General features: G+C 38.8%; 1 protein-coding gene across 1 annotated transcript; it reads left to right on the top strand.

Moving 5' to 3' along the window:
- Positions 1-1,808: 1,808 nt before the first annotated feature.
- glt8d2 (glycosyltransferase 8 domain containing 2) lies at positions 1,809-16,144 on the top strand. Its single transcript, XM_041781170.1, has 10 exons — positions 1,809-1,855; positions 6,609-6,652; positions 10,256-10,348; positions 10,707-10,908; positions 12,630-12,747; positions 12,832-12,916; positions 13,452-13,564; positions 13,751-13,917; positions 15,076-15,188; positions 15,564-16,144. Exons 2-10 carry the CDS (start codon positions 6,634-6,636, stop codon positions 15,740-15,742), a joined length of 1,089 nt encoding a protein of 362 aa, XP_041637104.1. The 5' UTR covers positions 1,809-1,855; positions 6,609-6,633; the 3' UTR covers positions 15,743-16,144.
- Positions 16,145-16,431: the final 287 nt, after the last annotated feature.

The raw sequence follows: 16,431 nt of genomic DNA, 5'->3' as shown, positions 1-16,431 counted from the left end.
AAGCAGGTATTTACAGAAAAAGACAACACAAATTACACCAAACCTGGATCAACAAAATCAGCAAGAAAGAACAAATACCAAAACAGAGCGTGATTGGATGAATGATGTCTGTCACATCTTTACAGGCCAATCAGAGCAACAAAACACGTGTGACGTAGCCACTAGCGAGGAGTAAATCATAGAGAACTGTCCTCAAGTGATGACAAAACTCATGCTTTAGCAGCCTCCATGCTAATTTCTTCCATCATAATTGCACCGACTTGCTTATGTCACGACTCTGCCACTCCAGAAAGTACTGCCCCTCGTCACCGATTGCTCCTGTCGCTTTCTCGCCGGGTCCAAACGGTTCGGGAGCTTTGCAGGATGGATTCACCAGTGAGAAACACAGGAACGGGCGTAACCATCTGCTTTGCAAGGTTAGTCAGCACCTGAGGAGAATCAAACCCTTCCCTCATCCCTGTACTTGGTGAAAACCACCCCCTTATATCGCTTTTTGAACTGATTTATATTTGGACATTCCTTTACCTCCACATTCAAACTGTTCCATTGTCTCACACCACAAGCAGACATACAAAAACTTTTTTCCTGTTCTGCACACACTCCTTGTTTTAAAATTAAATTTTCCCCTTAAATTACAATATCCTTCCCTTTCAGTGAACAATTTTTGAATATTTCCTAGTAATAGAATGAAAGTACTATTTAGGCTGTTTGAAATTCTACAATATCTGTACATTTGAGTAATTTTGACTGTAAGAGTAGTGAATTTGTGATCCTGATATCCGGCTTTATGTATGATCTGTATTGCTCTTCTTTTTTTTTTTTTTTTTTTTTTTTTTTTTGCAGAATGAATAATAAATGTCTTGTACTTTTGTAATTCTTGCCCCAAACCTAAGCACAGTAATTCAGATACGGTAAAATGCTAAAACCTGTTCGGCTCTGTTTATTATTGCTATGCTTCTGGACATTTTAGTTTGTACATGTTTAATATATGATTTACAGTTGATTTGTTTGCGTATTTTCACCCCAAGAAATTTAATTTCATTTACTCATTGTAAAAACATATCTTGTTTGACATGTCTTTTAACACAATAACCTTTTTTTGCTGTACATTACATTAAACAAATTACGCTTTGTTTAATGTAATGTGCCTACAAAATTATTAGATTTACATCGATATTGTCTGAATTAAAAAATGTATATATCATGGTTTTTAAATGACTCCAACATAGGGAGTCAAAAACGTGTAAGACTTTCATTACACTGAAACTTGCTAACCTTTTGATGCAGGGATAGGTTTTGGTTGTCCTTTCTTGAAGCGCGACCGCAGGGCATTTTGGGAATTGTAGTTTTAGAGTCAACCCGCGATTTAGTCCGCAAAATCAGCCGTTTATCGCTTTTGTCTCGCAGAATACAAACATTAAAGTAATATACACATTGTACGGATACAATTTTTGACTTTAACTAAATGTTAGTATGAGAATATTTATATTAAAAAGTTATTCATCGTAATTTGCAGGAGTTCCGAAACTTTATTTCTAGCATGGCTTAGGTACAAAAACCGAGCTGGGCGCAGTGTCACAGCAGAAACTAAAGGGTCGGTTTTACTGATTCAAATCCGTGAAATCATATAGTCATGATCCAGCAGTTGGTGGCTAAAGGACAGCGAAGCATGGGAGCGCATGGTGAAGAAGATGAGTCACATCTGGAGAGAGGAAGGAGGAGAAAAAAGGTGGGAGAGAGGAGAGAGAGAAGTGGGATTATTGGTGAGGGTGGGTCTCAGTCCTCAGAGGTTTTTACAGCATGGACAATGAACATCAGGAATGGGACTGAGCACAATCAGCACTTTATTTCATTGGTAAGTTCATCTCTGTCATGTTTAATGTGTCCTAAATTGTGCTGCAGTTTAAATGACTGGCAGGGACACACCTCCTTTCTGTATCTCCAACTATTAAAGGGTTTTTATATTAAATTATTTCAGATTTCCACGCATAGCGCTATGGCATGTTATGAAACCTAGCTTTTCTGTTTTGTGCAAATTATGCAATTTCGTTTTATTGTTTGGCAAGAGAACTTTTTGTTCTCCTACACTAAAAGAAATATCTGTCTTTTAAACTTTCTCATTTTACTTAAAAACAAGCAAATATCTGCAAATGCATTATGCAAGACAGTTCTTTTCTCCATCTTCAATAAGATGCACAGCTTTTTTACTAATAGGGTAAAATTGACCTGGTCTTCAGTTGTTTTCTAGACTTTGGCACTCAAGTAATGCAATTTATCTGCATCTTTTAAGATATTTTAAAAAATCCTTGCTTGAAATAACCTCATAACATGTTAACTCCAGTGCACATGAGTGGAAATGTTGCAAATGCTTCCTTTTGTGGTTTAATCTTAGCCCTGGGAGAGTTTACTTCTTCATGCCAGTTAGGAATTTTTTGCAGTGTGATGACTTAATGTGGTTTGGTTTGTACCCCCAACCCCCATACTCCACACTCAGGCACCCATACTCACAATAAAAGTCACAGTTACATGCACATTTTACAAGGGGAAAAATAGACGTCTAGCCAGCGACTAGCTGCATCATGAATCAACAGCAAAATAGTGCCTAATTCCTCATATTTAGTGTCATGAATTTAATACATTCTAAAAATAAAGAATTCATTTATGATTAAATCTCACAAACTTACATATCTGATGTATAATTCTGCTGACACTTTGACTCTGAATGCTCCACAACTTTAGAAGAAGTGACATGTAAACACAGTAAAGTGTGATTTGGTGAGTCTTGAGTGTATTACACATTGTTTGAAAGCAGGCCAGACATAAGCTGTTAGCTGTTCGGCCTCCTGAATGGAGTGTATCTGTTGCTAATTTATTCCAGATGTTTTGGTCCGCTACAAACAGTGACAAACAAACAAGAAACAAATGCACGAAACAAACTGAATGTCCTGTTTTGTTTCGGCTGAAGTTTGATAAGGGTCCGCAGGTTTCTAAAGACAACAGCAAACGCTTTTCTGTTAGTGTGATGTTTAATGAACTAAAGCCTGCTGAGGGTTTAATGCCAACTGCACAAGTAATGAGGTCATGACAGCCTCTGTGATTCTGCAGGAGGTGATATACTAAATGAGTAGATAATGTTGCTTTTAGTCACCCAGTTGTCCAGCTGTGTCAATGTTTCCAAGTCTAAAAGGCAACTAAAATCCCCTGGTTGAAGAGAAAGAGGAAATGGTGGACTGCTTTTGGAGAAAATACAGCCACATGTGTCGTCCAGTGTCTCCTGGCTTCAGGGCTCAGATTTTTGCAGCAGGTTGGGTCACAAAGTCCAGAAGTAAAAGCCATGAACATCATAGTGTGAAAAACATGACAATGTATTTATGTGTTTGTTAAAATAGTTTCTTTCTGGGACAGGATTTTTATAACCTTAACCAATTTTGAAAACGTGAAAGACCCCACACATGATGGGAAATAATGACAGATTTAACAGTTTGGTTTTTATAGTGCATGGTGTGCAACCAGATGGCCAACACAACACCCCACACACTAACAGATTCATTCATCAACTACCAGTCTTCACTCTCAAAACTCCAAATCTAACATCGACAAACCTCAGAGTTAAATGGGGTTATCTGATAGCTACATCCGCTGTGGCTTGGCTTTTGCCTTTACAGCTGAGGAGAGACAGGAAGCCATCCTGCGACCATTGCATTGAGGACTGTTGGACATGGTAACTGGGTTTATGCTCATGTAGCACCTGACTACCCAAAATGCTTTGATACCGCAGGTCACCCCCACTCATTCACACCCACCGTTTCACTCCATTTACTCTACATTCACACACTGATGGCAGAGGTTGTTATGGGGAGTTGGCCATCAGTATTAGCTAATCCTATGTGTATGCCATTGCACTCATTTACATGCCACTGACGGAGCAATTTGGGATAAGGGCTGCAGTAAAAGATTCTTTTTGTGGCACGCCGGTAGTCGAGTGGTTAAGGCGCACGCCATATACGCAGGCAACCCGGGTTTGAATCCAGCCCGTGGCACTATCTCCTGCATGTCTCTCCCCGCTCTCCTCCCTGTTTCCGACTCTATCCACTGTCCTATCTAAAAAAGGCCAAAAATAAATCTTAAAAAAAAAAAAAGATTCTTTTTGTAATCGAGTAATCTATTGATTCTTCTGACGATTAATCGAGTACTCTAATAAGAAATATTGCATTTTTTTAACCAGTCACTTTTGCTTTTTTAAGAGAAGTAGTACTAGGCAAATGAAAAAAGAAGCTGGGTCCCTTAAATGAGGTACTTCTCTATTAAAAATTGGTATTAGATTATGCCATATTTAGGGTTTTAGCAATCCCTTACCAGGAATTGTTTGGTGCTAACACTTCATTTCTTTCATTGTAGTTTATTTCTATTCTCCAATTTGTCATTAAAGGTACACTTAATCATTTTAAAAGTTTTATGTTTTATGAAATTCCCTGACATCTGCAGACACAAAATGAGCGCTGCGAGTCATGCAGGCAGCGCGTAAACCCAGAGATCTGCGTAGGTTTATAGGTGCAGGCGTAGCGCCATATCTGCCATGAAGCCACGGCCAGTGGATGAGTAAAAACGCAGGACGAGTGCCTGTTAACATCACTGCATCAACTTCTCTTCCCTCGTGATTTTCACACCTCGTATCATGCATGTTGCATTATAGTAACAGTGGAAACAAAGGCATTGTACAATAGCCGTCCGTGTGAAACACAGCACACTGCGCAACACACGGCTACAGCATGGGCGTATATGGATACAGGACTGATTTAAGTGAAGCCTCGAGGCAGATAATTTGCCTCGAGGAATTTTTTTTAATCGAATTACCCGGATAATTCAAGGAATCATTTCAGCCCTACTTGGGATTAAGTATCTTGACCAAAGACACATCAAACTTGTGCATGCAGGAGCTGGGGATCAAGCCCACAACCTTCTGATTGCGGGACAACTGACACTACTTGCTGGTCCACACTTGCCACCAGAGTCCTCCATTCTACCAATCGAGCTATCAAAGGGAGCCTCTGTATATGAGCGCCTGCCCAGCCCACTTAGCCGAACCGGCACCCAACCCTTGTTGGTTTGTCTGTGGCATGTTATACAGTACCCGCGGTACACTCGTGTCATTGCCTCAAACCAACAAGTTGCTCCTCCATATCTGGCGTCCATGTGAGTTAATGCTTCATGTTTACTATCATCTCCATTGCTGTGTTCGTTATGCTTCCTCTTCCAGTCAGCTTGCATCCTGATTGACTTTCCACAGAGTGCACGCCCGGCTGTTCTCAATGTTTCCCCTACACAACAGGACTTGTTTAATATTTACTAGGGCCCCACTGATATGGATTTTTGGGGCCTATGCCGGTACTGTTATAGGCAATAAAAGATTGCAATAACTGATAAAGCCCATTAGATTTTTACAAACAATTTTTTGATTAATTAGTAAGTGAAACAAATCGCTGCTTCTGATGCTATGACTCATGGACAAGCAAGTTGAATTGAAACCGAAAACTTGTGTTTTTGTGTATTTCACAAACTTGTGCTGCTCTGGGCTCTAGTTCACTCTGGAAGGAGGTAAATATGGAGCGTGGGACATGAAAGGAGTCGGAGCGCCCTTACTGGATTAGTAATAGAACACAGACATCATGTCTACATAAAACCAAGTCATAATCCCTGCACTTTATTAGTGAAAATACAAGTGTTAACATTGGCATCTATTCACAACCATCTTTAGTAGGTTATAATCACCTGATTGAATCAGCCAGATGATTTATCAGTTGGGCTCCTAATATTTATAATTTCAAATTGGAGCAGCTCCAATGACATTCTGAGTAGATCAAGAAGTTTAAATTCTCTTTTAAAGTCACGCGTCTGATCTGATTCAGACACTAATTTTGAGTCGCACCACTCAGGCTGACTGTGTAAAGAGCAGCACGACAGTCGACCACAGCCCGACCAGTTGCTTCCGACTGGTCAAAACTTTGGTATTGTCAAAGGAGATCAGTCCACTACCGAGCTACTGAGCCTTTATCCTGGAGTCACCTGGCTGACGCACCAAGGCAACAGGTTGCAAACAATGTTACCTGCTTGTGTCGAAGCGGACAAACCAAGCTCATTTTTATTCAAAGGCGACGTAAACAATGTCCATAGCATAGAGAATAACATAAACTTCCAGTCAAAATTTCAGGGGATTGGCAGGAAAAAGTCTGGTTAAAGCCAAGGAGGAATATTTGACTGCTTGTATTCACACATGCTGCTCATCCTGAAAATGTCATTACGTTTTGATGAGTTTTGTGTTTAAAAAGCACCATAAAACAGTGTTTGGATTTTCTAAAGCCAGAGCAAAACGTCAGAGAAAAATGTCTGCTCCTCAGTTGTGCAGAAATCTAAAGAGCCTGCCATCTGTAATAAATGCTGTAGACTTTTAATTCATCCACAATGCCAGGTTTCAGAGTCCATACTCCACTGAGAAAAGGCCTAATCCTTTTATTCCTCACATCTTTGTCTATTAATTTGTCATTCTTTTATTTGTCTGCTCCTTTTGACTGACTCACTAACTTTCTTTTTCATCTTGTGTGTCTTTGCAGATGTGGCTGGAAGCAAACATGAAAAATGGCTCTCTTGAGGAAAAGTAAGTGAAGATAAAGTGAAGTACAAATGTAATGACAGGCCCATACTCTTTGGAGATATAAAACTACCCTAGACAAAGAATAAATCTTAAGATAAGATAGGATAATGCTTTATTGATTCCCAGAAGGAAAATTCAGGCACTGCAGCAACATAAGACAAAAAAGAAGGTGGTTACACTGTTTGTAATGACGTTAGGTAAGATAAATAACACTAGGGCTGCACGCAGCACTGAACAAACCCTTGCATCTTCACCCACCTTCGGGTTTGGTATGTTGGGTTTGTGGCACAGCTGCTCAGTGCACTCCTTCTGAGTAGACGTCTATCAAAAACACAGAAAAGCCATACATTTCATCACAAACACTTAAAACACTCTTTTTGTTTCGAACCCTCTTTTAGCTTTTTTAAATCTAAAAGTGAATATTTCTCATCATAAAATGGGTCCAAGAGTCATTTTTTGTAGGCTCTTCAAAACCCATGCGGCCACTAGCATGGAGACACAGGATGTTTCACACCAGTTTTATGGCAGATTTGGTCAACTTTGCAGGAAGTACCCTCATTCATTTGAGAGAAAGCCCATTTCTGTGCCATTTTGAGAGATGAAAATTTGTTGAGCTGCCATTCCCACACCATTTGAGTTTTGTGCAAAAGCCACGTTAATTTTTTTTAGGGTCTCTTCTTTTCTATCATTAAGAATCTCTACTAGTAATTAAAAGAATTAACTTTCTAGGATTAGTTAATCCTTGAAGGACCCCTGGAAATGGCCAAAAATACCCATAATTTGACTAATTTATTCAAAATGGCAAATACAACATTTAAATTGGGATAGTATGAAATGATTCAATATAATAATAAAATGCCACTGATGACAGTTAAGTGAAACAAAATGTACAGATAATCTAGTGTAACAAAACTGGAAAGTGTGGCATTATATCATAAATAGTTAAAGAACTTAAGATCTAAAGTATAATGGTAGTGAAAACAAGTAAAAATTTAAGTGCAATTATATCCTGAATCTGGTTTAACACTTTCTTTCAGTGGAAGCGTTGGGTCAAGAAGATCAGCTGTTGCAATAAATTAAGCCCCAAATGTCTGAGCTGGAAAGCATCCAGCCTGCATTCATGTGCCCCAAATGTGTGTATGTGTGTTTATTGTGGTGTGTCTGTGTACTGGGTTGGGTTGATGAAGTAGCCAGATGACAGGTTGTAAGAAGTTAAACTGCATGTTTCCAAAACATGCACACAAAACACAGCTTTTATGTGTGAACAGAATACACAGCAGTGTGAAATGAAAGCAGAATACCAGCTGTTGAGTAAACTTGACTTTGCCACGCAAGTACAGAGCATTTAGAGGAAAGAAGACTGGAAAAAAGTTTTTGGGGCATTAAAAAACTGACAGGTTGGCGTGCCAGTAGTCGAGTGGTTAAGGCGCATGCCATATACGCAGGCGACCCGGGTTCGAATCCGGCCCGTGGCACTATTTCCTGCATGTCTCTCCCCGCTCTCTCCCCTGTTTCCAACTCTATCCACTATCCTATCAAAATAAAGGCAAAAAGGCCAAAAATAAATCTTAAAAAAAAAAAAAACTGACAGGTAATCACCATAGACTGTAGAAAATATTGCAAGTGGATGGATTCTCCAGAATCCATGTCTGTCGTCTGGCAAATCCATCTTGCAAAGCTCCAATCTGCACCGTTTGTGCTGGACCAAAAGACAGGTCTGGCCGCACAGTGTGAGGTGGGGATGCACACAGTTAGCTGGCTAAACGGTTAAATTTGTTAATCAAATTAGCCAGTGCAACATTTACAAATCACTTCAACTAATAATCATGTCTTTTTTTTTGTTTGTTTTCAAATAAACACAGGCCTAAAATCCTGATCAAATACTCCTTTAAAACTGTAAATAATGCCTCCTGCCACTAGCAGCCGCCATGGCTTCAGTTGATAGTCTCTGCCTTCCTGTGAGAGCTTTCCCCAGCACTACAGCAGACATAAACATAAGAAATTAAGCGGTTAGCATGTTGTAAAAACAGCGCAGTATGGTAGGGTTTTTTTTGACAGACTGTCAAGGGGTATACTCATGTGTACAGTGATGCTGTACACAGTAAATCCGGCTAACATTGTACCTGCTGACACAACGACCTTGTGATGAATTGACTGTTTTCTAAGCATTTCCGTTTCTTACTCACATCCAGTCAGTTGCACCTATGTATACATAAAGAGCAGCGGCACTTAGCTTCACATTAGCTCCTTTAGCTCCAAGTTAACCTGTTTGCACTTTAGCTGCTATCATAACTTATCAGCTTAAAACAGCCAGATAACACCCTCCACTGAAAACACCAAAGAATAATCCTAACAAATAAACTAACAACTTAAAACTCTGCATTACAAATAAAGATTAAGTCTTTCCATCAGTTGTCCCATTTTAGTCCTCATGAACTGATGATCTCAACTGTAACCACCAATAAAACAGCAAAATCCAACTATTGTGGTTGCATTGGGGTCGTCTGAAAGAAAGGGAAAAGTGCCCGCTGTCTTCAGTACAGACCTCTCATCAAATCTTCTTCCTTGGAGTTAAAGTCATGTTGCTGCTGCTGCTACTGTAGGCTGGTTTTTGTCAGAGAGCTAGTATTCCCAGCTACTGAGAAGTGAGATTATGCTCTCACCACAAGCCCAATCGATCCATGCCTTTCTGCATGACATGATTCTGAGTTGAATACAGTTCCGCTTAATCTGAGAATTGATCATAGGTTGATTAACCCACTCACTGAAGTCCACTACAACTCTTTGTCGGCCCAGGCATGTCCTCGCCCTGGCCGCTGCATCAGTGTTTATGCCAGTTCCTCCACATAGTTTTCAGTAGCTCTTAAATCCTTCGAAGACAAGATTTCGATGTCATCCACGCTGATCCCATGAATACTAACTTCTTTAATCAGGCGTGTGCTGTCTTACTTAGATAAACAACCCCAGCACCTAGGAAGTAGGTCGAAGTAAAGTTACCTTAAGTTTATATCAAAGGATGCTTGACTACATATATTCTAGGTAACATAATAAATACTATGTAGTTATTCACCATTTACTTATTTTATATTTGGCATATTTTGTTTGTTAATATTCTTATCTGCTAGATATCTGCCCATGAAACTACCTAAATGGGACAAGTTTTCTGTGGCAAGTTAAGAATGACTATAACATGTGTAAAAGAACATAGATGCACAGCCCAGTCAGTTCTAAACTGCTGCTCAGGTAGCTCTCTGTGGAGAATTAGGCATGGTACCTGAGCAAACAGTCAAAAATTCTCAAAGTGGCCCATAACTGTTTGCAGATGAATCTCTGATCCTATTTTCTCTGATCTGTCTGAAAAGCAGCTGTGGTAAAGAGTACAGCTTTAGATAAGAAACACAGTATTTTTGCAGTTCAAAGTGTTATATTGAGAATGGTAATGTATACTGGAGTTCATTAAAACAGTTTGTATCAAAGAGTGACAAAACCCCAAGACCTCAATTTTTTCTGCTAAAATCTTGTGGTACAGCCTCATTAGATATGAGTTACTTTACAAGAATCTACAACCTCTGATTTCTGTCTCCTGCCTCTCTCTCTGTGTTTCAGTTAACCGGGCCCTCGTGGTGCTGCTGGTCCTGATGGTGTGTTTGCTCCTGCACAGTTCTCTGCTCAGAGCATCAACCAGACCCAAACCTGCAGGTATACACTCAGCTTTTATTACATCTTTAAAAACCAGGTTAAAGGTCAGTACTGTAAGATTGCATGTGATTAAGGTGAGGCAAGGTCATTTGTCAAGCACCATTTATACAAGAATAATTTCACTGAAAAGTGTTTAAAATGAGAGTATTAAAATTTAAATTAAGCAAAAGATATCAAAAAGCCCAACATCCCAGTTTGTACTTTTTCTGAAGGATCTAAACCCCATAGGCTACTTCTAAATGACTTAAGTATTTTTGAAGCTGCATGTGTGAAAATATACAACAGCATAATAATCTTTAATGTCTCTTAGTTATAAATGATAGTAAAACCTACCTGAAATCTACCTGATTCCCGTCAGATCGCAGGAAGAGCCTCGGAAAAGTGGCAGAACCCCCAGCAGGTAAAGCGTCTGAGGTGGATGATGTTGTTCCTGTTATCATCTGTTCCTCGGAGGAGCGTATGGGGGCCAGCATGGCCACAATCAACAGTGTCAAAAGTAACACAGATGCCAGTGTGTTCTTTTATATTGTCACTCTTCGTGATGCGGTGAAACTTACAAGGTTTGTCTCTTGTTGTTTTTTTAAGCCACTGAAATGATGCAGAGTAAATTTTAGACCCTACATGACTGGAAACAAAGTAAACAACAACATGAAAATACTCTGCACTGGGCAGAATGTAAATTATTACGTCAGCTATTGTATCAAAATAGGTAGGTTTAGCTGATCCTCATAAATTAAGACACAAAACATTGTGCAAGTTATACTCAACAAAAAAAACTTTCGTATTTGTCCTAACAGATCGTGTATCTATTGATTTGATGTTGTTTCAAACATGGAGAAGTTGTCAGGGCCAAATCCAGTATTGCTTTATATGCAGATGACTTTCATGTTTACAGACCTAAACATACTTTCTTTGCATCTTCCCAGACAATTCCTGAATAATATACAAATTTGCTGTGTATTTTCATTCAAATAGTCCCCAAAAATTTATGTTAATCATGTTGGTAGCCACCATATCAAAACAGGTAAATATTGGTATATTGGTAGTTTTTGCCAACCCTTGCAAATAAACACAAAGAAAAATTTTATGAGCTAAACAAGACAAAAAAAAAAACAGTTTTTTGTCCTACCAGACTTTGTATGTGTTAAATCTGCCACAGTTTCAAACATGGAGAAATTGGCTGTTTGTTGGGGATTCCTATATCCCAGTATTATTCTCTACGCAGATGACTTTCATTTTTACACACCAAGCGATACTTTTAAAAAATATCCTCTCAAGCAATTCATAAATTTTTCAGTGTATTTTCATTCAAACAAACCCAAGAATTTTATGTTAATCATCGTTAGCTATCATATTAAAATAGGTAAATATTGGCCAGTTTTTGCCAATCTTTGCAAATAAATACAAAAAACAGTTGTATAAGTTATACAAAACAAAATAAAAGCCTTAAATATTTTTTCTGACCAGCCATGTACGTATGTATTTAGTCTGCCATAGTTTCAAACATTAGAAAATGGCTGTTTTTTGGTATTCCTATATTACTGTATTGCTCTCTATGCAGTTGCTGTATGCAGGTATGTTTACATACCTAGCAAAACGTTCTCTGCATCTTCTCAGGCAGTTCATACATCACACATAATGTTACAGCATATTTCCATTCAATTAAAACCATTATTTACAGTCATCATGGTTTGAGTCATCATATCAAAATAGGTATCGGCAGATTAGAGCTGATCTTAGTAAATAAAGTAAATAAATTTTGCAAGTTACACATGACAAAAACTCAGTTTCTATTTGTCTTTGCAGACCATGTATGTATTAAATCTGCCATAGTTTCAAATATAGAGAAACTGGCTGTTTTTTGGGGCTTCCTATATTCCAGTATTATTCTCTATGCAGATGACTGTCATGTTTACATACATAACAATACTTTCCTTGCATCTCCCAAGGCAATTCATATATGCCATACATATATTGATAGTGTATTTTCATTCAATCAAACCCAAGAATTTTTCTCATTTCTCATCATTGTGTGAGCATCATATCAAAATGGTTAAATATTGGTGGAACTTTTGCCAACCCTTGAAAATGATCACGAAAAAAAGTGCGTAATCCCTTTTCCTTTTGCCCTTACAGGCCATGTATGTTTTTTATTCTACTGATATTTCAAACATGGAGAAATGAGATGTTTTTTGGACTTTCTGTTATCCAATATTACTGTCTATGTAGATTACTTTCATGTTTATCTATCTAACCGTAGTTTTTTTTTGCATCTTCCCAGGCAGTACATAGAGAAGACTAAACTGAAAGGCATCAAATATAAGATAGTGGAGTTCAACCCCATGGTGCTAAAAGGAAAAGTGAAGCCAGATTCACCTCGCCCTGACTTGCTGCATCCTGTGAGTCCTGGGTTTTATTTATGTGTGGATGAATTAATATAACATGCACATAGAGATTTTGACATCCTTACTCTTGTTTTGCAGCTTAACTTTGTTCGCTTTTACCTACCCCTGCTGGAAATCAACCACAAGAGGGTGATATACTTAGATGATGATGTCATTGTGCAAGGTTAGTATGAGATTGTGGTTTTAAGGAATAGATGTGAAAATGTATTAAAGTGTGGACTGTAAAATGTGGTGCATAAGATACTCTAGCACATATTTTTCTATATAATATTTGGCTGCAGCCTATATACCACTGTTACCAGTATACCAGTATCAATAACCCCCATTGAAGGAAGCATGATTCACAGACTCTGAGTCTGTACTTCACAACTATCACTGTCTGCTGAGAGCTTCATTACCATACTGTCAGGTTGCAGAATTCATTGATGGACTCAGAGGGGATGCAAGGTGGGGGATCCCTAGCCAGTGCCGTAAGGTTTGAAAAAATAGACAGGATTTTGCAAATTGCCTTCCTTAGTGCTCTCAAAGTGGACAAATTAAGATAAACCTCCTTGTGTCAAACCAACTGGGTATGATAAAGTCTGTTTTAAAAGGAGGTGTTTGAACCTTCACCCTGAAAAAAAGAGGACAAAGCTGATGCAACAGTTCAAATGGTACAATAAACTGTAAAAACACCAACTACTTTTTGTGTCTTCCAGGTGACATCAAGGATCTGTTTAATATCAAACTGAAGTCTGGTCATGCTGCCGCTTTCGCCACAGACTGTGACCTTCCCGCCACACATGAGATGGTCCGCAGCATCAGCATGCAGGTGGATTTTTATACATTTCATTATTGGCGTGATAAGGTGTTCAATAACTAAAACTCACTAGAAGAACAGAGAATTATATTTCTAGCAAAATACATTCCCGGGCAGCTGTTCTGTAGTTGTTCTCTTATAGTAATTCTGCTTTTGTTATTGAAATATGGCGTCCTCTCCTCTGAGCTCTCCCTGTAGACAACCTACATGGGCTTCCTGGACTATAGGAAAAAGGAAGTGAAAGATCTGGGCATCCACCCCAGAGACTGCTCCTTCAACCCAGGAGTGTTTGTAGCCGATATCAATGAATGGAAGAAGCAGAAGATCACTAAACAACTGGAGAAATGGATGGAGGAGAATTTCAGGTAAAGGCAGGCACCAGAAGTTTGTAGAAACTTGAAACAACAAACATAACTGGCTGACTGACCATGGACGCAAACATATCATGTTAACTGTAGCTTGTCTAGTCACCAGCCAGTAGAAAAAAAAAAAGCAACAGCTGTACACGTATGTCAAATTTCCATTTAGCTCTTCTGGTCAGGGTCTGTTTCGCCAATTTATTTTCAGAAAGTTGAAGAAGATCAGTAAAACAGGCATTCAGAAAGGCAGGGAACTCTGGATGGGGAGTGATGCAGGCTGCAGGCGCCTGTGAGCTGCTATCCTCCGATAAGAAATGTCTTGAAGAAGAGTTGTAGCATCCCACTCGTGACAACAGTAGCTCTCCGTGGTTGTAGGCATGGGCTCACAGTTTGCATACCTACACCACCAGGTAACTCGGGATCTTCTCTCTTTTTCTCACCACTAGGCCTGCATCTGTAGAATTTGTTCCTCTGTGTACTCGTATCCACAGTTAACGACTGCAACACTAATTTAGTTTTGTTGTTGTTTAGTTTGTTGTTTACTTTAATGAACCTGCTGATTCATGTAGCTGTCCAGATATGCTGAGACTGAAGAAACTAGTAGCCGACGCTTGTATTGCAAAATAGTGCCAAACACAAAGGCTTTCTGGGTGAAAAATAAAATGCCTCAAAAATTTTCTATATAGTGTACAATTTATTTTGTTTTTACCTAAAACTCACTCAGTTAGGTAGAGCAACTATGCATAGCCTAGTTTCCCTGCTTGTACAACCAGTAAGTCTTCTTAAAGAGGCAAGGCACACTGAAATCACAAGACACTAATACCACTACTACTGCCACATAACTTCAACCCAACTTGAAAAATACCATAATATCCCTTTAAGAGACCATTGCAGAGGCCTTGAGTAGAAAAATAGTATACGTTGTCTTTGACCACTATGTGGAGTTGCAGCCCCAGGTATTTTAACTGTTTATCTCCTGAAAATGCTGTATATTTACATCACGTTGGACCCTCATACAGCACCCAGGACACTGTTCACATTGCTGCAACCCCAGATGGATCAAGCAGTGTAGATAATAATAGATGAGTGGATTTTTAAAAGGAAATGTATAGAAATGATAGAAACATCAGCCTGATCAGAGACATGTTTCTCCTTTTCCACCAGACTGAACATCTACAGCAGTGCCATGGCGGGGGGCGTGGCCACTCCACCCATGCTTATAGTGTTTCATAACAAATACACAACACTGGACCCACTGTGGCACGTCAGACACCTTGGTAAGATAAGCATAGGGAATCATTTCAGTGTTTATATTCTGAAAAGAAATAATAAATTAAATAAGAACTATTGGCTTTTTATATTTACATACTTCACTTTTGATGAACAAAGAAAAGAAGATAGTCATATCATTGACTTAAGGGAACTTGAGTAAGTGTCCAAATGAAGAAATGTGTTGGACATTGATAAGAACAATCCTACCAAACCAGTTCCTTGATTCACCTTTTGTTGACTTGTGAAGACAAAATTAAGGCTATGAGAGCATCATTTTTATTAAATACCATGAATTCTTGCTTAAAAATGGAGGAAAACTCTAGGGAACAAAAATCACCCCCATACATATGTCACTTTTAAAAGTTTTCCTGTTTGTGTAGGTTGGAGTCCAGACTCCCGCTATGCAGAGAGCTACCTTCAGGGGGCACACCTCCTGCACTGGAATGGTCCATTTAAGCCGTGGAGCTACCCAGCAGTGCATTCAGAGCTGTGGGAGAGGTGGTTTATCCCAGACCCTTCTGGAAAGTTCTCCTTGGAACGGCCTGAGAGTGACACCTAGATGTGTGGAGCGTACAGCAATGAGCCATTGGTGGGGGAGGCGTAAAATACCTGTGAAAATGTTTTAAAATATTTCTATTGTGTTCAAAGTGAAAGTTAGAAGTCTGTACATTTTGATAGAAATGGAAAATATGTTTGCATAATTACTGTAAAAATGTAATTAATTACATAATTTAATCAGTGCTTGAAAATTATTACAACAGAAAAATTCATCTTAATGCAGCACATTTGTCTGAATGTGGGGATCTTTTATTCTGAGTGGATTTTTTTGTGCGGACATTTACAGAGCTCAGATTAAATATCCTACTGACTCTTTGGATCTTATTCCTTTCCTCTAGTGCCAACCTTTTGTAAATTTTACAAGATAATCTAAAGCACTTTTTTGTTTGTTTTCTAAATCAATCCACGGGGTGATACATAGACTTTTCTTCAGTAAATCATAAAATCTAACAGCTGGATTGTGTTGTAGGTGGCACAATGTGTAATCACATTTTCTTATTACAAATTAAATTGGTCAACATTGGGTTTTCCTTGCTTGTTTGTTTCTTTTTTCCATCTTGTGGTCAAAAATGCACAGTGCAATTATCCGTGTACATTCATAGTGGCCACAAGTTTAACCAAAATGCGGTACAGCCACTTTTGACTTGTCAAAGTACAAAAACATTTGTAATTTTAGGATTGCAACTTTTT

This window comes from Cheilinus undulatus, linkage group 23, assembly GCF_018320785.1.
Source record: "Cheilinus undulatus linkage group 23, ASM1832078v1, whole genome shotgun sequence".
Classification (NCBI taxonomy): domain Eukaryota; kingdom Metazoa; phylum Chordata; class Actinopteri; order Labriformes; family Labridae; genus Cheilinus; species Cheilinus undulatus.
This window is presented reverse-complemented; position numbering and strand designations above follow the sequence as displayed.